The sequence below is a fragment of the Melanerpes formicivorus genome, unplaced genomic scaffold (assembly GCF_026170545.1).
Source record: "Melanerpes formicivorus ecotype bairdi unplaced genomic scaffold, bMelFor1.0.p_v2 SCAF_95, whole genome shotgun sequence".
Classification (NCBI taxonomy): domain Eukaryota; kingdom Metazoa; phylum Chordata; class Aves; order Piciformes; family Picidae; genus Melanerpes; species Melanerpes formicivorus.
Genome location: NW_027142447.1, coordinates 1 through 25,366, shown reverse-complemented (window position 1 = coordinate 25,366; position 25,366 = coordinate 1). Strand labels below are relative to the sequence as shown.

The following is a 25,366-nucleotide window of genomic DNA, read 5'->3' as shown; positions in this document are numbered from 1 at the left end:
CCTGTGCAGCCTCAACAGGAGTCCTCCAAGAGCATGCAAGAGCAGTCTGTCCTGCTCCTTGGCACCTGCTCCGGGTGTGAGGTTCCTGGAGCTGCAGCTTTTCTGCCTGTCTCATGTGGGACAGAGGGGGCTGCTCTTGCCCCTTGGAGTTTGCAGTCCAAAGGAGTACAAGGCAGCCAGGATGTTCTCTAAGTGGGAGGTGGTGGAGTCACCATTACTTGGAGGTATTTAAGAGGAGACTGGATGAGGCACTTGGTGCCATGGTTTAGTTGATTAGATGGTGTTGGTTGATAGGTTTGACTCGATGATCTCAAAGGTCTCTCCCAACCTGGTTAATTCTATTCTATTCTAAGTGTCTCTCTGAAAGGCTGCCCAGTCCCATGGGCATCTGTGGAAGGTGGAAATGTATCACAATGCCTGAGTCAGGAGGTATACCAGGAAGGTGTGGGAGTGGGTGATGTCCTGGCTGCAGAGTTCAAGCCTGGTCCCCATTGTAAATACAGAGAAAGTCCTTACTCTGAAAAGTCAAACAGCCTGACTTTGGCTTGTGCTTCAAAGGGGTACTGCTTGCTGTAGGGGGACTTCAATGCCAAGGTAACAACTGAAGCTCCAGCAGGGACTACCTGAGGCAGGGAGGTCAGGATGTGGATGGTGTGTGATCTTCAGGGCATGATTGATGTGCTCCGAGGTAGTGGTACAGTCTGGAGCAGAGGTTAACCTTTGAGCAAGGAGTCCTCTGGTGCTCCATGTCAGCCTCTCTGCTTCCACCTCTCTCCAGCTGGGTTTGAGCTTTGCTTTGACTTGGCTGGTGTCAGGCTCTTCTCCCAGGCAATTAGTGACAGAACAAGAGGGCATGGTGTGAAGCTGTGCCAGGGGAGGTTTAGGTTAGATGTTAGGAAGCACTTCCTCTCAGAAAGGCTGATTAGGCACTGGGGTGGACTGCCCAGGGAGGTGGTGGAGTTGCCATCACTGGAGGTCTTCAAGAAAAGACTGGATGTGGCCCTTGGTTGCATATTTTAGCTGCTGTGGTGGTGTTAGCTCATAGGCTGGACTTGATGATGTCAGAGCTTTCCCAGCCTTGGTACTTGTGTGTCACTGATGTGCTGCTCCTGTCCTGCACAGGCTGAGCGGATCATGGAAGCTATCGAGCTGTACAGAGAAGAGATGGCAAAGCTAAAGGAGCACAAGGCTGTATGCAAAGCTTCAGGAAAAGAGGTAAAAGACTACAGCAATGTACTAGTCCCAGGGTCTGTTGGGTGTATTCTTCCAGCTCAGGTGGAAATAGCATGCAGATAAAATGGGGACAGCTGGGGCATGGCTGGGGGAGTCTTCTTTCCAACCATCTTCATGTTTAAAGTCAGCATTTTGTCCCTGGGGGAGCATGCTGCTGCAAGTTCATCCCAAAGCCACCTCTTTGCTTTCATCTCAACACTCCCTGCTAAATCTGGGGCTGGGTTACAAGTGGGAGGGGTGGCAGTGAAGTGGAAGAAGATTGACAGGTGTTTGAGTTAGTCACAGAAGTCTGAGGCTGCAGAGGGGCTGCAAATGAGGCCTTCAGCAAAGCTCTGGGAAGGGCAGAAGTGTGGGCATTGCAGGAAGACACTTGAACCCACAGTAGAGAGAGGTGCTACCAGTTTTCTTCTGAACACACATTTGTGCATGCCTGCCTCATTCTAACCCTTCCTTTCTCCCCAGGTTCCCTTTCCTGTCAATCCCATCCTGCGTGCCTATGGAAGCATCACAGTAAGTACAATGCTCAGGCCACTGGGGCCATTCCCAGCTGCAGTGGGGCTGGTTGGATTGCTGCCTGAGCCAAAACACTGGGTTCACTGAATGGCAGCACAGCCCAAGAAGGTTTCAGGCACAGAATCAGAATCAATAAGGTTGGAAAAGACCTCAGAGATCATCAAGTCCAACCTGTCACCCAACAGCTCAGGACTAACTAAACCATGGCTTCAAGTTCCACATCCAATCCCTGTGGCCGGTTGACGTTGCCCCCTTAAGAAAGGGAACATGGTGGACGGAAGTTGGTAAACGGAAGGAATAGTCTAAACTAATTTCATTGGACGAGTGGGAGGAAGCACTTTATGGAGTGGGAGTGAAGTGGACATTTCCAGCACTTCTCAGTCAGTCTTGCTTCCGTCTTTGCTCTGTGCAGCAGCTTTCTGTGCTGGGCTTTCTGCCAAGGCCCCGGCCTTGAAAACCAGATACCAGGCCTGTATATTAACTCCTTTCCAATTAACACGAACTGCTTCTAACTTTTTTTTCCTCTCTTTCCTTTCTCTTTCTATCCCATTCTGGGGAAAGGGGGGGAGAGAGGGGAGAGCGGAGGTGGGGGACCCCTCTCTGCTGAGGGGGGCACTCTCATTTCTGTGTTACTCTGTTGTATATCTTTGTATATATTGTAGATATTGTAAATTTGTAAATATCTCCCTGCAAACCCTACATCGCTTTGTAAATATAGCTCCACTGCTTTGCTAATTCAGCTTGCGAGTTTTTTTTTCTTTCCCTTCAATTTTTTTTCCCTTTTACTTTACAAGGGGGAAGGGAGGAGGCTTCTTGGCCTTAGCCCTTCCAACCCACCACAATCCCCTACTGAACACCTCCAGGGATGGTGACTCCACCACCTCCCTGGGCAGCACATTCCAATGGCCAGTTGCTCTTTCTGGGAAGAACTCTCCCCTGGCACAGCTTGAGACTGTGTCCTCTTGTTCTGGTGCTGGTTGCCTGAGAGAAGAGACCAACCCCTACCTGGCTACAGCCTCCCTTCAGGTAGTTGTAGAGAGCAATAAGGTCTCTCCATTGGCCTTCTTGGCTGCCTGGGCACACTGCTGGCTCATGTTCAGCCTGCTATCAACCAGTACCCCTGGGTCCCTCTCTGCCTGGCTGCTCTCCAGCCACTCTGACCCCAGCCTGAAGATCGTGTCAGTGCCAGAACAGTCTTTTGTCCTTCTCCTAACCTCTTGCAATCACCTTACAAGAGCTTTTCTGTCCTCCCCTCCATAATTAGAGGTGAATTTAATTTAGAGTTGAATGGACTGAATGGCTGGATGTTAGGAAGAAATTCTTCCCAGCAAGAGAGATTGGCCACTGGAATGTGCTGCCCAGGGAGGTGGTGGAGTCACCAGCAGTGGAGGTGTTTAGGAAGAGACTGGATGGGGTGCTTGGTGCCATGGTTTAGTTGATGATCTCAAAGGTCTCTTCCAACCTGGTTTCTGTTCTAGTCTAGTCTATTCTAGTCTGTTCCCTGTGTTACATTCAGTTGGATTTGCCCATCTCACAAGAAGTGATTGCATGGCTGTAGCTGTGTGAAATGGACCCCAAGGCACATGTTAGTCCTGGAGTGTTTCTTGATCAGGAGAGCTGATGTCTTTCCTCTCTTACAGCCTTCTGCATATGTGCTAGAAGTTTTCAAGAAGGTCAAGTCAAGGTGAGTCCCAAGAGCCTTATTGTTAAAACAAGTTAGTGACTGATTTCTGGGCCCTGGATTGGCTGAGGTCTTGGAACAGTCTCTGGTGCTGCGTGTGGGCAGTGCTGAGGTGTCTGGAGCTGCTGTTCCTGGCAGCCTGTGTGCATGGAACTGGGGAATGGGAATGGTTTCTTTCATGTGGAGTGTTGGAATGAGCTCATGCACATTGGCTGGCTGCTTGCAGATGCATATGTACATGAAGAGCAGCTTCAGGAAGCTGTGTGAAGAGGAAGATTGAGTGCCTGTTCTCCATGCCAGGAGGTGCCTGCTGGCCTGGGCTGCAGTCTATGCACATGCACTGACCCACAGTGATGAATACTTAGCACAGCTTTTGTACCAGTATGGAAGTGTTTCCTGCTCATCTTTAGCAGGGCAGTGACTGAAGCTAATGCTTCTGTCCCTTTGCTTTTTCCTCAGTGAATTGGAAGAGTCTCTTCTGGTGCTGCCCTTCTCCTATGTCCCTGACCTGCTCAAACTCTTCAATGAATATATTCAGCTGGGTTCAGATGTTGAACAGCTGTGCCGAGCTCTCCTCTTCCTGCTCAAGTGAGTTCCACCTGCACAGACAGATCTGCTGGCTTCAGAACCTGGGCCTGAGCAAGGCCTCACAGGGCTCTGGTCAGCAGTGGGCCTGCTGGTTGCTCTGGGCCCCCCATGCTGGTGCATGTCTTGAACTAATTTTGTGCCAGTTATGTGACCAGGAGGGTGGTGTGGGTCAGGGCTTAGGGACAGCACAGAGCTGGAGAACTGGGAGGTTTAGGCTGGAGGTGAGGAGAAAGTTCTTCCCAGAAAGAGTCATTGGCCTTTGGAATGTGCTGCCCAGGGAGGTGGTGGAGTCACCATCCCTGGAGGTGTTCAAGAGGGGATTGGATGTGGCACTTGAAGCCATGGTTTAGTTAGTCCTGAGGTGTTAGGTGACAGGTTGGACTTGATGATCTCTGAGGTCTCTTCCAGCCTTGTTGATTCTCTGATTCTGTGCCATATTCTGTTCCCTGGGGCTGCAAAGATGACCTTGCTTGCTGTGAACATGTGTAGCATGAGAGCAGGGGGGAATTTGGGCTTCCTCATGTCTCTGGGTCTGAAGCTCTTGGAACGTGTCCTTGGGAATAACAATGTGGTCTCTGCCAGAGATAAGGAATTGCTGTAAGCCCCAGCAGATGGTGTTTGGGAATGGATTGATTGGATGCAGTGGCACATTTCACTGGCATGGAGTCATTGTAGAGCCCTCAGAGAGGCCTTCCCTTGAACTACTGTGTCCTGAAGAGAAGCTTCAGAGAAGAGCATTTCCAGATACATCTGCCCATGCCTGTTACACAAGGCTGGTCTGGAGAGGCCACATTCAAGACAGATGCTGTGTCCAGAACGTGGAGGAGCTTGGGAGAGCTTGGGCTGGCTGGTGCTTTAAGAACAGTGCTGGAATGTGTCACTGCTTGCTGTGTTCCCAGGATACATTTTGGCCAGATCACAAGCAACCACATGCTGGTGACAGTGATAGAAAACCTGAAGAAAACCACCATCTCCAGAGTCAGTGAGGCCAGGGTGAGTGTGGCAGCTTCCTCCTTTCCTAAACCTGGAGTAAGAGGGTGGTGCAGGGGCTGGGAGTGTGCATTGCCTATGGTGTCCAGCAGGAGAGTCTGTTGGGGCAGCCCAGTGCAGGACCCTCTGCCCCATAACAAGCTTGAGCTGTGCCCAACAGCGTGGTGCTGGTCTGTCTCTACAGGATGTGCTGGGATTCAACATGGCAGGGCTGCAGTACCTGAGGAGGGAGATAGAGGCCAAGGAAGAGGTGACCTTTTTTGCTGACGCTACTGAGCGTTTTGAGGAGAAGAGGAGGAAGAGGAAGAAGAAAGAGAAGATGGTTCTTGCAGTGCTCTAGCACTTGCTGCCCAAGGCCCACAGCACCTGGGTGGGGTCACATAACCTCAGTGCTGGTGTGGAAGCCTTTCTGTGACTGAACATCTGTGATGAGGGGACTGGGGGAAAGTCTGTCCCCCCCTCATGTGTTGTTAGCCTATGACCCGGCTCAGAATGGTTCTCTCTGAAGAGCTCACTGCAGACTGCTGCAGCTGTATGGATGGTAACCATCCCTGAGGTGGCTATCAGGGGTATATGCTTTCCTCCAGCAGAGTACCCATTAGAAATGGAGCTGACTTCTCCTGCAGAAGAGGCTGGGTCACTAGCAGCATTGACTCAATGGAGTGAATGCAGCACATGGAGCAGCTGGGGAGATCATGCCCCGTGCAGGGAAGGCAGCTGGCAAGATTTGATGATGGTTTGACACCTGCTGGTTTGTGGTGGTGCTCAGAGCCTCTGGGCACAGCCAAGTGACTTGTGAGAACTTGCTCTGCAGCCACTCACTTTTCAGTGGGGCAGGGCAAACTGTGGCTGCACTCTAAAAGGCATATTTATATGTGCTGGATGAGCTGGCTTTGTTCATGGACTTTTGTCATGATGTGTCTCTAGTAAAGCCTCAGCTGCCTTGCTCTCTGTGTCTCTTCTCAAAGGAAAGTTTGTTCCAGAGAATCTGGGAGCAAATGAGAGGGCTGCCACCCAGGCCTGTGCTGGCCTGCAGAGTTGGCAGCCTGAGCATGAGCAGCATGAGTCACCTGCACTGGGCTTGCTCCAGCTTTGAGAAAACTGCACTGAATTTCTGCACTGTTTTGCTAGTGGTGTATCAGACAAAAGGATTCACTTCTGCAGTGGGGCAGGACAAAGTAAGCAAAGGTCTCTGCTGCTGTTACCAGTTTGTGGTGCATGGTGTCTGATAAAGACTGAGATGCTTCTCTTAGTCACTACTCTGTAAGTAGGAAGGAAGGTGGGGGGAAAAGCCATCTCCAAGTGGTTCAGTTTCCCACTGTGAAACAGATGTGCAAAGGAGCATTTGAAGATGGTGTCTGACAGCAAGAGTTCATCAATGGGCAAAGTCTGAAGGAGTTAATGGGTGTTCCATACTCTGTATTGCCTGCAGGAGAAGGGGATAGGATAGGATAGGATAGGATAGGATAGGATAGGATAGGATAGGATAGGATAGGATAGGATAGGATAGGATAGGATAGACCAGGTTGGAAGAGACCTTCAAGGTCATCACATCCAACCTATCATCCAACACCACCTAATCAACTAACCCATGGCACCAAGCACCCCATCAAGTCTCCTCCTGAACACCTCCAATGATGGTGACTCCACCACCTCCCCAGGCAGCCCATTCCAATGGGCAATCTCTCTCTCTATAGAACTTCTTCCTAACATCCAGCCTAAACCTCCCCTGGTGCATCTTGAGACTGTGTCCTCTTGTTCTGGTGCTGGCAAACCTATGGGGAACCATTCATCACTCTTCTGAAGTGCAGAGACTCCAACACTGGGCTTGAGTGACAGTCATCCTTTCACTCTTTGCATTTCAGACAGCCACAGCAGCAGGTTGTGCAACTTATGGACCATGTTTCCCATTAATAGGAGACAAGACAAAATATTCACATTAATCTGGTTCCATAAAAAGCCTACACAAGGGACATTTCCATAACATCAGGACTAAAATTCAGGTGTCTCAGTATTGCTGATCTTCATGTTATTCTTCCAGGGCTCTGATCTGTAGTGAAAAAGGACAGAAAAATAACATGAAAGGGAAGAAAACAACAAAAAAACACCAACCCTAAACCCCCCCCCCAAAAAGCCAACCAAACCCCAGCTCTGCCTTGGTACAGTTGAAGCAAACCCAGTAATTGCACCTGGATTCTTTGCAAGTGTGTAAGCACTGCCAGTGTTTCGGACTGGCTTCAGTAAGACCTGGCCTCTGCTCTTGCTGTTGGGACAATGTGAGTGTGGCAGTTCAGGCTGGGTGCCTCCTGCTGCTGCCACACAACCTACACCTCCAGTGCAGCTTGAGACTGTGTCCTCTTGTTCTGGTGCTGCTTGCCTGGGAAAGGTCTTCCCTGGGCCTCCTCTTCTCCAGGCTAAGCAACCCCAGCTCCCTCAGCCTCTCCTCACAGGGCTGTGCTCCAAACCCCTCCCCAGCTTTGTTGCCCTTTTCTGGACACCTTCCAGCAACTCGGCATCAACCACATGAGCTCCAGGTTGTAAGCCTCTGAGCTGAAAGGCATTGAATTTGCTGTTCTAGGCTGAATTCTGTGTTACTCTGGGGATAAATTTCCACACTGGAAAAGTTTGGAGGATACTTAGGGGAGGAAAAAAGCTTTGTGGTTTATGTACTCTGAGCAGTTTTAGAGCAGATGCAGCCATCACGGGTGCATGCTTCTCTGCAGTGTTTCTTGGGGTTGATTTCCTTTTCCTCCAGAGGAAAAGAAATGAGATACAGCTGGAATGTCTTAGTCCTGCTTTTAGCTCAGCTGGCAGCTGAGCCCTGGCTATCTGGTCACAACAGTGGGGTTGTTCCTTCCCCACCCCTGGTTTAGAGAGGTATTTCCAACAAGGCTTTCCTGCTGGCAGTGAGGACATCCATCCCTCATGCAGTCTCATTGTTCAAGGTTACAGAATTGTGCTGTATGAACCAATGTCTGCAGAGGGTTGTGTGTGCTCAAACTTGTCATTATAAGGTTGCCCTGTCTGTCTGCAAGATGCCTGTCCTGACTTGCTGTCAGTGTCAAAGAGTCAGCAGTAAGACTTGGTTTTACCAAGTGAAGAGGCTGATTTAATAGGGTTCAGCTGCAATAAAACCAGCCTCCTGCTGCCAGAAGGCTCAATGACTTGCTCAAGGTGGAGGCAGTTAAGTGAAGGCTTTGGGACAGGACGGGGGAGGCTCCTCTGTGAGTGCCTCCACTGCCCTGAGCAGCTGTAGTAATATGTCAGTGAGTCCTCTTGTTAGTATCATCCAGTGCTTCCCACTTCTTGCCAGGCCTGTGTGCTGTGTGAGGGACAGCTTTGCTGTGAGGTTTGTTGATGTGGATCAGAAGTGTGCTGGGTTACATCCATCCCAGGGTGTGGAGGGTTGTGAGAGCCCTGCTTCCCCCAAGGGACAACAGAAACTTGATCCAGGTGGATTTGGTTTCTCCCTCCTGGGAGGAGGGGTCCCGTTGGTCTGTTCCTCTCCCCCTTCCTGCCCAGCAAGACTCTAAAGGGGAGGGCATGGCAGCCATCTCTCTTTGCTCCTGCCTCACCTATTCAGAAGGACCAACTGCTGCTGATGGCCTCCTGGTTCTGCCACGTGGTCAGGCCTGATCCTCTCCCTGCCACATCCAGGCTCCTCTAAAGGACTGAAATCCACCTACACCCAGGGAGATACAAGGTCTGCCCCCCAGGATGGCTGTAACCCAGCACAAGAAGCCAAAAGGAGGCTAAACAGCTGCTCTCCCTCCACCCAGTACTCACATTAACCAGAAAGCTTTCAGGGAAGGGCAGTCTGGAGCCGTGGCTTGGAGCTTGGAGGAACTGCCTGGACGGTGGCTGCCATCCCCCCCTGGGGGTACCCCTGCGGGCGGCACTCGTAGAGGTCTCCGGTGAGCACGGGTGGGATGGCAGGTTAAGGATCTAACCATGCCTGCAGAGCTGTGCAGCCAATATGCATGGGGGCTGGAATGAATTCTGGAAATAAGGCTGTGAAACAACTTGAATCATGGCTGTTTTCTTTCAGTCTAGCTCTGTCCTCAGTTAAGCGGTTCTAAAGCTTACTGAACCCACACGTGGCTAATGTCTGACACCATTCCTGAGCCTCTCTGCTGGCATCTCCCCTGACAGAGCATACAGAACACAGAATTAACCAGGTTGGAAAAGACCTTTCAGATTGAGTCCAACCTATCACCCAACACCATCTAATCAACTAAACCATGGCACCAAGTGCCTCATCCAGTCTGTTCTTAAACACTTCCAGTGATGGTGACTCCACCACCTCCCTGGGCAGCACATTCCAATGGCCAATCTCTCTTGCTGGGACAAATTTCTTCCTAACATCCAGCCTGAACCTCCCCTGGTGCAGCTTGAGACTGTGTCCTCTTGTTCTGTCACAGGTGGTCTGGGAGAAGAGACCAACTTCCACCTGGCTGCAGCCTCCCTTTAGGTAGTTGTAGACAGCAAGGTCTCTCCTGAACCTCCTCTTCTCCAGGCTAAGCAACCCCAGCTCCCTCAGTCTCTCCTCACAGGGCTGTGCTCTAAACCTCTCCCCATCTTTGTTGCCCTTCTCTGGACACATTCCAGCAACTCAACATCTTTCCTAAACTGAGGAGCCCAGAACTGGACACAGGACTCAAGGTATGGCCTAACCAGTGCTGAGTACAGGGGCAGAATGACCTCCCTGCTCCTGCTGGCCACACTGTTCCTGATGCAGGCCAGGATGCCATTGGCCCTCTTGGCTGCCTGGGCACACTGCAGGCTCATGTTCAGCCTACTATCTACCACTACCCCCAGGTCCCTCTCTGCCTGGCTGCTCTCAGCCACTCTGACCCCAGCCTGTAGCACTGCATGGGGTTGTAGTGGCCAGTGTGTAGAACCTGGCACTTGGGTGTGTTCCATCTCAAGCCCTTGGACTCTGCCCATCTGTCTCTGGGCTTACACATGGATTTGTACCATCAGATGCTGCCATCAGTTCATAAGTGTTACAAAGGACTGGGGTGGTGGGAAAGGGCTCCTGTTAGCTCTTTCTGAGCTGACCATTTCTCCTTTCCCCACTCCTAAAACCCTTGTTACCCTGCTGGAAATTGCTTTTGCTTTCTTAGATCTGCATTTGTTGTGCTTTTGGAAACAGCCATTGGTGTGTTCCTGTGAAGGCCAGGAACGCCTGCCAGCTCAGCAGCCCTTACTGCAAAAGATGCTTAAGGCTCCTGGCAGGTAGTTGGTCCCCAAGTGCCTGGTCTAGTTGATGCTAGAAGATACGTGTGAGGGAATTAAGACATCAAAGGATATTTGCTCTCACAGGCAGGAAAAGAGTTGCTGTTTCTGTTAATATTTCAATATCATGGGAAATATCTTCAAGGCCACCAGTGTTTCCCCCTCCAATTACCCTGGCAAAAATCTCTATCTCCAGTTCAACCTGCAAGCCTGCTGCCACCTAGGAGACACAGAGGATTGATTACTCACAGGTAAGGTTCATGTTTCATACCTAGTTCCCTCCAGCAGTCCCTGAGTGGTTTGGTTTTGTTTTGCACTGTCTGGTGAAATTAAAGGCAGTTCCCAGCACACAGGATGGTGCTTGCCAGGTACCCAGGGTGAGAGACTAAATCTTGTCTCTCTTGATGTGACTCTACAAAGATAAAATCACCTTTGCTGCTTGCCCAGACAATAGCTGATGGGTATTGGGCAGATGCCACTGGACAATGACTCTCTGGAAGGTGCATGAAGATTGGTCACCAGACTGCAGCTGCCCTGGAAACAATGGGCAGAGGCCACTGCTATCCATGCCCTCAGGAATACACATACCTAAAACCTGTATGGAAGATCTGAGCAACTGCTGGCTGAGAGAAGGAAAACACAAGAGAAAGAAAAGACTGGAGCAATGCTGGTCTGAAGAAAAATAGAGAGAGTACCAGGAGAGAATAGAGACATCACCATGGAGCCTGGAGGAAGCAGACCAAGAGGAACCCTCTCTCTGTGTCCTAAGTTCTGCCTGCTGCGACTGATGGAGCTGAAGAGGCTGCTCAGAGGACAGCACAGCCAACCAGGACAACATCTCCTCCACGCCAAAGCTGCAGCGGCCGCCTCCCAAAGCTGCAGCGGCCGCCTCCCAAAGCTGCAGCAGCCGCCTTCCGCAGCGGCCGCCTCCCACAGCTGCAGCGGCCGCCTCCCACAGCTGCAGCAGCCGCCTCCCAAAGCTGCAGCGGCCGCCTCCCAAAGGTGCAGCGGCCGCCTCCCAAAGGTGCAGCAGCCGCCTTCCACAGCTGCAGCCGCCGCCTCCCACAGCTGCAGCCGCCACCTTCCACAGCTGCAGCAGCCGCCTCCCAAAGCTGCAGCGGCTGCCTCCCACAGCTGCAGCGGCCGCCTCCCAAAGCTGCAGCGGCCGCCTCCCAAAGCTGCAGCGGCCGCCTCCCAAAGGTGCAGCGGCCGCCTCCCAAAGGTGCAGCGGCCGCCTCCCACAGCTGCAGCGGCCGCCTCCCAAAGCTGCAGCGGCCGCCTCCCAAAGCTGCAGCGGCCACCTCCCAAAGCTGCAGCGGCCGCCTCCCAAAGCTGCATCGGCCGCCTCCCAAAGCTGCAGCGGCCGCCTCCCAAAGCTGCAGCAGCCGCCTCCCAAAGCTGCAGCAGCCGCCTCCCAAAGCTGCATCGGCCGCCTCCCAAAGCTGCAGCAGCCGCCTCCCAAAGCTGCAGCCGCCTGCCAAAGGTGCAGCAGCCGCCTTCCACGGCTGCAGCAGCCGCCTCCCACAGCTGCAGTAGCCGCCTCCCAAAGCTGCAGCGGCCGCCTCCCAAAGCTGCAGCGGCCGCCTCCCAAAGCTGCAGCGGCCACCTCCCAAAGCTGCAGCAGCCGCCTCCCAAAGCTGTAGCCTTCCCAAAGCTGCAAGCAACCGCCTCCCAAAGCTGCAGCCGCCTGCCAAAGGTGCAGCAGCCGCCTTCCACAGCTGCAGCCGCCGCCTCCCACAGCTGCAGCCGCCACCTTCCACAGCTGCAGCAGCCGCCTCCCAAAGCTACAGCGGCCGCCTCCCAAAGCTGCAGCGGCCGCCTCCCAAAGCTGCAGCAGCCGCCTCCCAAAGCTGCAGCAGCCGCCTCCCAAAGCTGCATCGGCCGCCTCCCAAAGCTGCAGCAGCCGCCTCCCAAAGCTGCAGCCGCCTGCCAAAGGTGCAGCAGCCGCCTTCCACGGCTGCAGCAGCCACCTCCCACAGCTGCAGTAGCCGCCTCCCAAAGCTGCAGCAGCCGCCTCCCAAAGCTGCAGCGGCCACCTCCCAAAGCTGCAGCGGCCGCCTCCCAAAGCTGCAGCGGCCACCTCCCAAAGCTGCAGCATCCGCCTCCCAAAGCTGTAGCCTTCCCAAAGCTGCAAGCAACCGCCTCCCAAAGCTGCAGCCGCCTGCCAAAGGTGCAGCAGCCGCCTTCCACAGCTGCAGCCGCCACCTTCCACAGCTGCAGCCGCCACCTTCCACAGCTGCAGCAGCCGCCTCCCAAAGCTGCAGCGGCCGCCTCCCAAAGCTGCAGCAGCCGCCTCCCAAAGCTGCAGCAGCCGCCTCCCAAAGCTGCATCGGCCGCCTCCCAAAGCTGCAGCCGCCTGCCAAAGGGGCAGCAGCCACCTTCCACAGCTGCAGCAGCCGCCTCCCACAGCTGCAGTAGCCGCCTCCCAAAGCTGCAGCAGCCGCCTCCCAAAGCTGCAGCCGCCTGCCAAAGGTGCAGCAGCCGCCTTCCACAGCTGCAGCAGCCGCCTCCCACAGCTGCAGTAGCCGCCTCCCAAAGCTGCAGCAGCCGCCTCCCAAAGCTGCATCGGCCGCCTCCCAAAGCTGCAGCAGCCGCCTCCCAAAGCTGCAGCCGCCTGCCAAAGGTGCAGCAGCCGCCTTCCACAGCTGCAGCAGCCGCCTCCCACAGCTGCAGTAGCCGCCTCCCAAAGCTGCAGCAGCCGCCTCCCAAAGCTGCAGCCGCCGCCTTCCACAGCTGCAGCCGCCGCCTCCCAAAGCTGCAGCAGCCGCCTCCCAAAGGTGCAGCAGCCGCCTCCCAAAGGTGCAGCAGCCGCCTCCCAAAGGTGCAGCAGCCGCCTCCCACAGCTGCAGCAGCCGCCTCCCAAAGCTGCAGCGGCCGCCTCCCAAAGGTGCAGCAGCCGCCTCCCACAGCTGCAGCAGCCGCCTCCCACAGCTGCAGCACCTGCCTTCCACAGCTGCAGCGGCCGCCTCCCACAGCTGCAGCGGCCGCCTCCCACAGCTGCAGCAGCCGCCTCCCAAAGCTGCAGCAGCCGCCTTCCACAGCTGCAGCACCTGCCTTCCACAGCTGCAGCGGCCGCCTCCCACAGCTGCAGCAGCCGCCTCCCAAAGCTGCAGCAGCCGCCTCCCACAGCTGCAGCACCTGCCTTCCACAGCTGCAGCACCTGCCTTCCACAGCTGCAGCAGCCGCCTCCCACAGCTGCAGCAGCCGCCTCCCAAAGCTGCAGCGGCCGCCTCCCAAAGGTGCAGCAGCCGCCTCCCACAGCTGCAGCAGCCGCCTCCCAAAGGTGCAGCAGCCGCCTCCCACAGCTGCAGCAGCCGCCTCCCACAGCTGCAGCAGCCGCCTCCCACAGCTGCAGCAGCCGCCTTCCACAGCTGCAGCACCTGCCTTCCACAGCTGCAGCGGCTGCCTCCCAAAGCTGCAGCAGCCACCTCCCACAGCTGCAGCAGCCGCCTCCCAAAGCTGCAGCAACCGCCTTCCACAGCTGCAGCACCTGCCTTCCACAGCTGCAGCAGCCGCCTCCCACAGCTGCAGCAGCCGCCTCCCAAAGCTGCAGCGGCCGCCTCCCACAGCTGCAGCAGCCGCCTCCCACAGCTGCAGCAGCCGCCTCCCACAGCTGCAGCAGCCGCCTCCCAAAGGTGCAGCAGCCGCCTCCCAAAGGTGCAGCAGCCGCCTCCCACAGCTGCAGCAGCCGCCTCCCACAGCTGCAGCAGCCGCCTCCCACAGCTGCAGCAGCCGCCTCCCACAGCTGCAGCACCTGCCTTCCACAGCTGCAGCGGCCGCCTCCCACAGCTGCAGCGGCCGCCTCCCACAGCTGCAGCAGCCGCCTCCCAAAGCTGCAGCAGCCGCCTTCCACAGCTGCAGCACCTGCCTTCCACAGCTGCAGCGGCCGCCTCCCACAGCTGCAGCAGCCGCCTCCCAAAGCTGCAGCAGCCGCCTCCCACAGCTGCAGCACCTGCCTTCCACAGCTGCAGCACCTGCCTTCCACAGCTGCAGCAGCCGCCTCCCACAGCTGCAGCAGCCGCCTCCCAAAGCTGCAGCGGCCGCCTCCCAAAGGTGCAGCAGCCGCCTCCCACAGCTGCAGCAGCCGCCTCCCAAAGGTGCAGCAGCCGCCTCCCACAGCTGCAGCAGCCGCCTCCCACAGCTGCAGCAGCCGCCTCCCACAGCTGCAGCAGCCGCCTTCCACAGCTGCAGCACCTGCCTTCCACAGCTGCAGCGGCTGCCTCCCAAAGCTGCAGCAGCCGCCTCCCACAGCTGCAGCAGCCGCCTCCCAAAGCTGCAGCAGCCGCCTTCCACAGCTGCAGCACCTGCCTTCCACAGCTGCAGCAGCCGCCTCCCACAGCTGCAGCAGCCGCCTCCCAAAGCTGCAGCAGCCGCCTCCCACAGCTGCAGCAGCCGCCTCCCACAGCTGCAGCAGCCGCCTCCCAAAGCTGCAGCAGCCGCCTTCCACAGCTGCAGCACCTGCCTTCCACAGCTGCAGCACCCGCCTCCCACAGCTGCAGCAGCCGCCTCCCAAAGCTGCAGCAGCCGCCTTCCACAGCTGCAGCACCTGCCTTCCACAGCTGCAGCACCTGCCTTCCACAGCTGCTGCAGCCGCCTCCCACAGCTGCAGCAGCCGCCTCCCAAAGCTGCAGCAGCCGCCTTCCACAGCTGCAGCACCTGCCTTCCACAGCTGCAGCACCTGCCTTCCAAAGCTGCAGCGGCCGCCTCCCAAAGCTGCAGCAGCCGCCTTTCAAAAGTGCAGCAGCCGCCTTCCAAAGCTGCAGCCGCCTCCCACAGCTGCTGCAGCCGCCTCCCACAGCTGCAGCAGCCGCCTCCCAAAGCTGCAGCAGCCGCCTCCCACAGCTGCAGCCGCCGCCTCCCACAGCTGCAGCCGCCACCTTCCACAGCTGCAGTAGCCGCCTTCCACAGCTGCAGTAGCTGCCTTCCACAGCTGCAGCAGCCTTCCTCCTCAGACCCAAACTGTCTTGGGGGTTTAGTGGTGTGGTAATATAATTCCTCTCCTCTTCTCTCTCCCTCTTCTCTATTTTCTCTCTCTCCTTCTGATCTGTCCACTTTATTATCTTAATTAATAGCCTTTAGGGCTGTTGCTATTTGGCCTTGTTTGTGCCTCTAGTTTCATAACATGGAATATTCAAAGGAACTGCGGCTCTTGCCCTCTCTGGACTGAGACACCCAGCATGTGTTCCACACAAGTGTCTCTTCACATTGCAGTGTGCAAGGTGTTTGTAGTTCTGTTCCTTCACAGTTTCCTTGTAGATTCCAGGGAAATGGAGACACTGGGGCAGATGAGAGAATCAGAAGGAGGTGGTTGATGTCCCATGCCTGTCAGTGTTTGAGAAGCGTTTGGACAATGCCCTATACTGAGCTTTAAATTCTGGCCAGCCCTGAAGCTGTCAGGCAGGTGGAGTTGATGGTTGTTGAAGGTCCCTTTCCACCTGAAGTAGTCTGTTCCATTTGAAAATGAACACAAAGGTAGGGAAAAAAGGGAAGATGCAAAAGGATGGATGTGTGGATGGGAAAAGAGAATGGGAATTATTCCAGCCATCTAAGTGGGCTTCTGTAAGGCCTTTGACAATTCCTCACAATGATTCTCTCTAAATGGGAGAGAGATGAATTGATGATGGACTGTTTGGTGGATGAGGAATTGATTGATGGTCACAACTAGAGGGTAGCAGTCAACGGTGTGAAGGACATTGAGTTGCTGCTGTGTGTCTAGAGAAGGACACCAAAGCTGGTGCAGGGACTGGAGAACAGGTCTTGTAGGAAGTAGCTGAGGGAGCTGGGGTTGTTAGTCTGGAGAAAGGGAGTCTGAAAGGAGACCTCCTTGCTCTCAACCTTTCAGGGTGTTGTAGACAGGGACAAGGTCTCCCCTAGCCTCTTTCTATCCAGACTAAACAACCCCAGTTCCCTCAGCTGCTCCTCACAAGATCTGTTCTCCAGGCTCCTTCCCACCTTTGCTGTCCTTCTCTGGAGGTGCGCCAGCATTTCAATGACCTTGGAGGGAGGGGCTGAAAACTGAAGCCAGTATTCAAGGTGTGGCCTCACCAGTGGTGAGTACAGGGGGACAATCCCTTCCCTGGTCCTGCTGGTCACACTAGTCCTGATAGAGGCCAGGATACTGTTGGCTACCTTGGCCAGCTGGGCACACTGACAGCTCAGCTACCTGTCAGTCAACACCGCCAGGCCTTTCTTTGCTGGGCAGCTTTTCAGGCACCCTTCCAAGCTTGGTGAATTCAATGAGGCTAATGTTGGAGTATAAGAGAGAGCAGATACAACAAATACCCTAACAGATGAGAAAACTCAGAGGTGGTGGTAGAGTATCAGATTTGCTTTCAAAAATACCTTGACCAACTCTGTGCCTGACCTGCTGCTTTTCCCTGAATAAATTTCTCCCTCTGCATTCTGCTCAGATTCTGAGTGCACAGGGTGCTGAGCTGAAGGCAGCAGAGGGACAGCAGAAGGCAGCATTGCTTCAAAGACCTCTAAGCAGATCATGCACTGTGCCAGTGCTGTTCCCAGACAGCTGTCATGAGAGGACCTCTAGATGGCCTGAGGGGCAGATAACTCTAGCAAGAATCCCAAAGATCCCCTGTAACTTACAGGTCCTGGGGTGTACGTCACCTTGAGTCCTGTGTGAGCGGGTGGCTGCTTCACACGAAACCTGTCAGAAGGAGAAGAGACTCAGTTTACTGGAGACTGGTTCAGGCAGGCAGAGACCCTACTGAGGAAACAGGCACCGACCCTACTGAGCAAGCGGGCACCGACCCTAGTGAGCAAGTGGGCACCGACCCTACTGAGCAAGTGGGCACCGACCCTAGTGAAAAGCAGGCACCCACCCTAGTGAGCAAGCGGGCACCAACCCTAGTGAGCAAGCAGGCACTGACCCTAGTGAGCAAGCAGGCACCGACCCTAGTGAGCAAACGGGCACCGACCCTAGTGAGCAAGCAGGCACCGACCCCAGTGAGCAAGCAGGTACCGACGCTACTGAGCAAGCAGGCACCGACACTAGTGAGCAAGTAGGCACTGACCCTAGTGAGTAAGCAGGCACTGACCCTACTGAGCAAGCGGGCACCAACCCTACTGAGCAAGCGGGCACCAACCCTACTGAGCAAGCGGGCACCGACCCTAGTGAGCAAGCAGGCACCGACCCTACTGAGCAAGCAGGCACCGACCCTACTGAGCAAGCAGGCACCGACCCTACTGAGCAAGTGGGCACCGACCCTAGTGAGCAAGTGGGCACTGACCCTACTGAGCAAGCAGGCACCGACCCTACTGAGCAAGTGGGCACCGACCCTACTGAGCAAACGGGCACCGACCCTAGTGAGCAAGTGGGCACTGACCCTACTGAGCAAGCGGGCACCGACCCTACTGAGCAAGCAGGCAGAGGCCCTAGTGAGCAAGCGGGCACCGACCCTACTGAACAAGCAGGCACCGACCCTACTGAGCAAGCAGGCAGAGGCCCTAGTGAACAAGCAGGCACCGACCCTAGTGAGCAAGTGGGCACTGACCCTACTGAGCAAGCGGGCACCGACCCTAGTGAGCAAGCAGGCACCGACCCTACTGAGCAAGTGGGCACCGACCCTACTGAACAAGCAGGCACCAACCCTACTGAGCAAGCAGGCAGAGGCCCTAGTGAGCAAGCAGGCACCGACCCTAGTGAGCAAGCAGGCAGAGGCCCTACTGAGCAAGCAGGCAGAGGCCCTAGTGAGCAAGCAGGCACCGACCCTAGTGAGCAAGCAGGCACCGACCCTACTGAGCAAACGGGCACCAACCCTACTTAGCAAGCAGGCAGAGGCCCTAGCGAGCAAGCAGGCACCGACCCTACTGAACAAGCAGGCACCAACCCTACTGAGCAAGCAGGCAGAGGCCCTAGTGAGCAAGCAGGCAGAGGCCCTAATGAGCAAGCAGACACCAACCCTACTGAGCAAGCGGGCACCGACCCTACTGAGCAAGCAGGCAGAGGCCCTAGTGAGCAAGCAGGCACCGACCCTACTGAGCAAGCGGGCACCGACCCTACTGAGCAAGCAGGCAGAGGCCCTAGTGAGCAAGCAGGCACCGACCCTAGTGAGCAAGCAGGCACCGACCCTACTGAGCAAGCAGGCAGAGGCCCTAGTGAGCAAGCAGGCAGAGGCCCTAATGAGCAAGCAGGCACCAACCCTACTGAGCAAGCGGGCACCGACCCTACTGAGCAAACGGGCACTGACCCTACTGAGCAAGCAGGCACCGACCCTACTGAGCAAGTGGGCACCAACCCTACTGAGCAAGTGGGCACCGACCCTACTGAGCAAGCGGGCACCAACCCTATTGAGCAAGTGGGCTCTGACCCTAGTGAGCAAGCGGGCACCGACCCTACTGAGCAAGCGGGCACCGACCCTACTGAGCAAGCAGGCAGAGGCCCTAGTGAACAAGCACGCACTGACCCTACTGAACAAGCAGGCACCGACCCTAGCAAGCAAGCAGGCACCGACCCTACTGAACAAGCAGGCACCGACCCTACTGAGCAAGCAGGCAGAGGCCCTAGTGAGCAAGCAGGCACCGACCCTAGTGAGCAAACAAGCAGAGGCCCTAATGAGCAAGCAGGCACCAACCCTACTGAGCAAACGGGCACCGACCCTACTGAGCAAGCAGGTACCAACCCTACTGAGCAAGTGGGCACCAACCATACTGAGCAAGTGGGCACTGACCCTAGTGAGCAAGCAGGCAGAGGCCCTAGTGAGCAAGCAGGCACCGACCCTAGTGAGCAAGCAGGCAGAGGCCCTAGTGAGCAAGCAGGCACCGACCCTAGTGAGCAAGCAGGCAGAGGCCCTAGTGAGCAAGCAGGCAGAGGCCCTAATGAGCAAGCAGGCACCGACCCTACTGAGCAAACGGGCACCGACCCTACTGAGCAAGCAGGTACCGACCCTACTGAGCAAGTGGGCACCAACCCTACTGAGCAAGTGGGCACTGACCCTAGTGAGCAAGCTGGCACCGACCCTACTGAGCAAGCGGGCACCAACCCTACTGAGCAAGCGGGCGCCGACCCCAGCTCCCTCAGCCTCTCCTCACAGGGCTGTGCTCCAAACCCCTGTCCAGCTTTGTTGCCCTTCTCTGGACACCTTCCAGCATCTCAACATCTTTCTTAAACTGAGGAGCCCAGAACTGGACACAGGACTCAAGGTGTGGCCTAGCCAGTGCAGTGTGCAGGGGCACAATGACCTCCCTGCTCCTGCTGGCCACACTGTTCCTGATGCAGGCCAGGATGCCATTGGCCTTCTTGGCCAACTGGGCACACTGATGCCTCATGTTCAGCCTACTATCAACCAGTACCCCTAGGTCCCTTTCTGCCTGGCTGCTCTCCAGCCACTCTGACCCCAGCCTGTAGCACTGCATGGGGTTGTTGTGGCCAGTATGTAGAAGCTGGTACTTGGATGTGCTCAATCTCATGCCCTTGGACTCAGTCCATCTGTCCAGCTTGGCAAGGTCCCTCTGCAGAGCTCTTCTACCCTCTAACAGATCAACTCCTGCCCCCATCTTGGTGTCATCTGCAAACCTACTGATGATGGACTCAATGCCCTCATCCAGATCATCAATATATTGAACAGGATGGGGCCCAGCACTGATCCCTGGGGGACACCACTGGTGCCTGGCTGCCAGCTGGCTGTGGCACCATCTCCTCTATCCACTCAGTAATAACAACAGGATTCCAAATTTACAAACACAGTTTGTAAGCTCATGGTAATCAGATTCAATAGCTGACAATTAACAAGCAAAATGTGTTTGGACAGTTAATAACAAAGGTACTGAAAATTCAGACCAACCTTAGGAAGTTCACACCAACATTCTTCAAGATCACAGTTGCTGCATAGGTGCAGCCTTCCTTTAGTACTCCGAATGTCACTCGGGGTGGAATGAGATGGAAGTCACCAAGCTGCTGTCTTGTTGTTGCAAGGGAAGATGTGTTGACCTTTCCTGCAACAGGATCTTCTATCTTTGCAAAGAAAATGAAAATATTAGAGACACTTCAACATGCCCAGAGAAGGGCAATGAGGGTGGGGAGGGGTCTGGAGCACAGCCCTGTGAGGAGAGGCTGAGGGAGCTGGGGTTGCTCAGCCTGGAGAAGAGGAGGCTCAGGGGAGACCTTCTTGCTGTCTACAACTCCCTGAAGGGAGGTTGTAGCCAGGTGGGGGTTGGTCTCTTCTCTGTAGCAACCAGCACCAGAACAAGAGGACACAGTCTCAAGCTGTGCCAGTGGAGCTTCAGACTGGATGTTAGGAAGAAATTCTAACCAGAGAGAGAGTAACTGCCCATTGGAATGTGCTGCCCAGGGAGGTGGTGGAGTCACCATCATTGGAGGTGTTTAGGAGGAGACTTGATAGGGTGCCATGGTTTAGTTGATTAGGTGGTGTTGGATGATGGGTTGGATATGATGATTTTGAAGGTCTCTTCCAACCTGGTTCATTCTATTCTATTCTATTCTATTCTATTCTATTCTATTCTATTCTATTCTATTCTATTCTATTCTATTCTATTCTATTCTATTCTATTCTATTCTATTCTATTCCATTCCATTCCATTCCATTCCATTCCATTCCATTCCATTCCATTCCATTCCATTCCATTCCATTCCATTCCATTCCATTCCAAGACATAGTTTGGAACTGCTGTGTTTCAGTAGGCAGATCCAAAATACCCTGCAGTATTGCTCCAGAATGAAGATTTTATGTGACTGAGAGAGTATCAGTATTAACAACAAAAAAAAGATGCTATCTTACCTTTTTATTTGGTATGGACCTTGGTCTGCTCCCCTGAAGGCATGAGGGTAAGGTCACTTTCTCCTTTCTTGGCTGTCCCGCAGCATTCACCAGCAGACTCTGAACTTTATGCTGGAAGGGTGTCTCTTGTGATACTGCAGCCTTGTTTAGGTCTGAAAAGGAGATTTCTAAACCCACAACAAAATAGGCATCTCACTACAGAAAAGACACTGATTTGCTGTGGCAGTTCCAGAGATGGACAGGGAAGCTGGTGAAGGATCTGGAGAGCAGGTCATGTGAGAAGCAGCTGAGGGAAGTGGGGTTGTTTAGTCTGGAGAAAAGGAGGCTGAGGGGAGACTGATCGCTGGCTGCATCAAAAGATGCATGGTCAGCAGGTCAAGGGATGTGATTCTGCCCCTCCTGGAGTACTGTCTCCATCTCTGGAGCCCCCAGCACAAAAAGGACATGGGTCTGTTGGATAGAGTCCAGAGGTGGACCACAAAGATGATTAGAGGGCTGGAGCTCCTCTGGTATGAGGATAGGCTGAGGGAGTTTGATCTGTTCAGGCTGGAGGGAAGGCACCAGGGAGACCTTCTTGTGGCCTTCCAGTACCTGAAGGGGGCCTAAAGGAAAACTGAAGAGGGACTTTTTGTAAAGGCATATGGTGATAGGACAAGGGGTGATTGTTTTAAACTACCCAGAATCATAGAATTGTCAGGGTGTAAGGGACCTCAAGGGTCATGCAGTTCCAAGCCCCCTGCCATGGGCAGGGACACCTCACACTAGATCAGGTTGCTCAGAGCCACATCCAGCCTAGCCTTAAAAACCTCCAGGGATGAGGCTTCCACCACCTCCCTGGGCAACCTGTGCCAGTCTCTCACCACCCTCATGGGGAAGAACTTCTGCCTAACATCCAATCTGAATCTACTCATTTCTAGTTTTTTTACCATTCTCCCCAGTCCTATCACTCACTGACAGCCTCAAATGTCCCTCCCCAGCTTTCTTGTAGCCCTCTTCAGATACTGGAAGGCCACAAGAAGGTCTCCTCAGAGCCTTCTCTTCTCCAGACTGAACAGCCCCAACTCTTTCAGTCTGTCCTCACAGGAGAGGTGCTCCAGCCCTCTGCTCATCCTCCTGGCCCTTCTCTGGACACCTTACAGCACCTCCAGATCCTTCTTGTAATAGAGGCTCCAGAACTGGGGGCAGTACTCCAGGTGGGGTCTCACCAGAGTGGAGCAGAGGGGGAGAATCACCTCCCTTGCCCTGTTGGCCACACTTCTCTTGATGCAGCCCAGGATGTGATTTGCTCTCTGAGCTGCAAGTGCACACTGAGAGCTCCTGTTGAGCTTCTCATCCACCAGCACCCCCAGGTCCTTTTCTTCAGGGCTGCTCTCAAGCCAGTCCCTGCCCAGCCTATATTGGTGCTTGGGATTGCCTTGACCCAGATGCAGGACCTTGCACATGGTCTTGTGTATATATTATATATATATATACACATTCATACACACACACACACACGTCTCTCTCTATATATATATACACCCCCTCATTTCTACCAGTCTTGCTTCAGAAGTATTTAGCAAGCTGACCAGACATAGGTGGATTTACATTTCTATTGTAGGTATCTTGTCAAGAGTTCTAAGAAGAATGAACCTGCTCCAAACTACCTGCTGGAAAGCTGCTTTACCTGTTGTGCTGCTGCAGTCTTCATTTTGCTTGGAAGGAGCCTGCAGCAGAGGGCCAGGTGAAAGTGAAGAATCACTACTGGAACTGAGACATTCAGATGCTAGTAGGGAAACAATGGAACACCATGACAAGTGTTTCATGATGAATAGAATAGAATAGAATAGAATAGAATAGAATAGACCAGGTTGGAAGAGACCTTCAAGGTCACCGCGTCCAACCTATCATCCAACACCACCATCCAACTAACCCATGGCACCAAGCACCCTATCAAGTCTCGTCCTGAACACCTCCAGTGATGATGACTCCACCACCTCCCCAGGCAGCCCATTCCAATGGCCAATCACTCTCTCTGTGTAGAATTTTTTCCTAACATCCAGCCTAAACCTCCCCTGGCACAGCCTGAGACTGTGTCCTCTTGTTCTGGTGCTGGTTGCCTGGGAGAAGAGACCAACCTCTGCCTGTCTACAACCTCCCTTAAGGTAGTTGTAGAGAGCAATAAGGTCACCCCTGAGCCTCCTCTTTTCCAGGCTAAACAACCCCAGCTCCCTCAGCCTCTCCTCACAGGGCTTGTGTTCCAAGCCCCTCACCAACTTTGTTGCCCTTAAACATGAACATCATTTTCATGAACACAAACCCAAAGTCTTTGGCACTTGAATTGTGCCACTCTTACCACTGAGCTCTAGAATTCCATCTCCCATTTCTATTCCCTACTGGCATTCCAGTCTTTTGCTGTCCTCCTCAGTTCCTGCTCATCCCTCTCTAACTATTATTTATTCCACTTAAGTATTTCTTGAGCATTTTGCATCCACCCACCCCTCATTCACAGCATAATTCTTCAGCTTTGCAGCCACAGTCTGTGGTGCTTCCACATGCAGGGATGTCCACCACAAAGGCTCCTTTAACACATGAAGTTTTGAAGCCTCATAGACCACCTTTATAGTAATGGATTAAATAGGAACATTCCCAGATAGTGAAACATGCTGATCTTTAACTGTTAACTTCGTAGAACACTGGTATGATACTGACTCTGCAGCCCAGCAGCCTCCCTCAGAAGACTCTGGGGTGCACAAGTTTTGGTTAGGGAAAAGACCATCTTGTTTTGGGAGGCAAGGGGAAGGGACCTCAAGGATCATCTAGTTCCACCCTCATGGTGAAGAATTTCTTCCTAACATCCAATCTGAATCTACCCATTTCTATTTTTTTTCCATTCCCCCCAGTTCTATCACTACCTGAGATCCTGAGCAGTCCCTCCCCAGCTTTCTTGTAGCCCCCTTCAGATTCTGGAAGGCCACAATGAGGTCACCTGGGAGCCTTCTCTTCTCCAGACTGAACAGCCCCAACTCTTTCAGTCTGTCCTCACAGGAGAGGTGCTCCAGCCCTCTGATCATCCCCATGGCCCTTCTCTGGACATGCTCCAGCACCTCCAGATCCTTCTTGTAATAGAGGCTGGAGGCAGTACTCCAGGTGGGGTCTCAGCAGAGCTGAGCAGAGGGGGAGAATCACCTCCCTTGCCCTGCTGGCCACACTTCTCCTGATGCAGCCCAGGATCTGATTGGCTTTCTGGGCTGCAAGTGCACACTGAGAGCTCCTGTTGAGCTTCTCCTCCCCCAGCACCCCCAAGTCTCTCTCCTCAGGGCTGCTCTCAAGCCAGTCCCTGCCCAGCCTGTATTGGTGCTTGGGATTGCCCTGACCCAGATGCAGGACCCTGCTCTTGGTCTTGTAAATATATATATAATATATATATATATACACACACATGTCTATATATAATACATACATGTCTCTCTCTATATTCCCCCTCATTCCTACCAGTCTTGCTTCAGAAGTATTTAGAAAGCTGAACATCACATTACCTCCACTGTGTTTTCTGATGGTCTCTGGAGGGAAAGCTCCTCTTTCTTTTTCCTGAACTGGAGGAAGTTCCCTGCACAGTGCTTCCACATCAGGAAACTAGAGAAGAGTAAGAAAGAGAGGTTACCTCTCCTAGCTCAGCGCTTAGGGAAAAAAGCCAGCAGTAGACATGCCCTGGATTCAAAGAATAAAGGAAAAAAACCCTAAAAAGGTGCAAAGGAAAGAAGCAGAAAAGCAGAACAGAAGTGTTAACTACAGAAAAAGCTACAGAATTACAGAATCAATGTGGCTGGAAAAGACCTTGAAGAACATCAAGTCCAAGCAGTATCTAATTCTACCAAGTGTGTGGCAGCAACAGGAGGCACCCAGCTTGAACTGCCACACCATATAATTCCCAGTATTAACTCTGCCATGCCTGTCCTCTCTGATGGTTTATTGTGAGGCTGAGAAGCAAATCCACAACCATCAGTGTGGGACTATAACGGAAATTACCCAGCCTGACACAACCTTACCCAGAGGTCAGCTCCATACCTTTCTCAGGCAAAACTCCTTGCTGAATTCTGACTCAAAATATGGAGGAATTATTTTGTTTCTTAATGCCATTAGGGATTTCTTTTCTTCAGCAAGTTCTTTCCTAAGCAAGTGTTAACATTGTTGAGGAGGAAAAGAAAGAGAAAAAGCATTATAACTGAGTTCAGCCTGGTTTTCAATGTTATGAATAGAATAGAACAGAACAGAACAGAACAGAATAGAATAGAATAGAACAGAACAGAACAGAACAGAACAGAACAGAACAGAACAGAACAGAACAGAACAGAACAGAACAGGTTGGAAAAGACCTTCAAGATCATCAAGC

At 53.8% G+C, this 25,366-nt stretch overlaps 2 protein-coding genes across 4 annotated transcripts in view; one reads left to right on the top strand and one right to left on the bottom strand.

Moving 5' to 3' along the window:
• Positions 1 to 5,954, top strand: part of WDR3 (WD repeat domain 3) — a 28,938-nt gene extending 22,984 nt beyond the window's left edge. The window contains exons 21-26 of the mRNA XM_068166009.1: positions 1,123 to 1,215; positions 1,696 to 1,743; positions 3,387 to 3,430; positions 3,887 to 4,015; positions 4,915 to 5,008; positions 5,190 to 5,954. Of these exons, the coding sequence (XP_068022110.1) occupies positions 1,123 to 1,215; positions 1,696 to 1,743; positions 3,387 to 3,430; positions 3,887 to 4,015; positions 4,915 to 5,008; positions 5,190 to 5,345 (564 nt within the window). The 3' untranslated portion in view covers positions 5,346 to 5,954. The remainder of the gene's footprint in view (positions 1 to 1,122; positions 1,216 to 1,695; positions 1,744 to 3,386; positions 3,431 to 3,886; positions 4,016 to 4,914; positions 5,009 to 5,189) is intronic.
• A 970-nt stretch (positions 5,955 to 6,924) lies between these two features.
• On the bottom strand, positions 6,925 to 25,204 carry LOC137455308 (sperm-associated antigen 17-like). 3 transcript variants are annotated; one of them, XM_068166012.1, is made up of 9 exons: positions 25,042 to 25,204; positions 24,513 to 24,609; positions 22,661 to 22,759; positions 20,995 to 21,161; positions 20,041 to 20,210; positions 16,865 to 16,904; positions 10,319 to 10,463; positions 8,792 to 8,929; positions 6,925 to 7,055 (listed from the first exon to the last, which is right to left on the bottom strand). In XM_068166012.1, exons 1-8 carry the CDS (start codon positions 25,111 to 25,113, stop codon positions 8,808 to 8,810), a joined length of 912 nt encoding a protein of 303 aa, XP_068022113.1. In that variant the 5' UTR covers positions 25,114 to 25,204; the 3' UTR covers positions 6,925 to 7,055; positions 8,792 to 8,807. The 3 variants fall into 3 exon arrangements, with proteins under 3 accessions (XP_068022113.1, XP_068022111.1, XP_068022112.1); XM_068166010.1 differs by having other exon boundaries at positions 16,844 to 16,904; positions 25,042 to 25,203; XM_068166011.1 differs by having other exon boundaries at positions 16,844 to 16,904; positions 20,995 to 21,146; positions 25,042 to 25,202.
• Between the last annotated feature and the right edge of the window lie 162 nt (positions 25,205 to 25,366).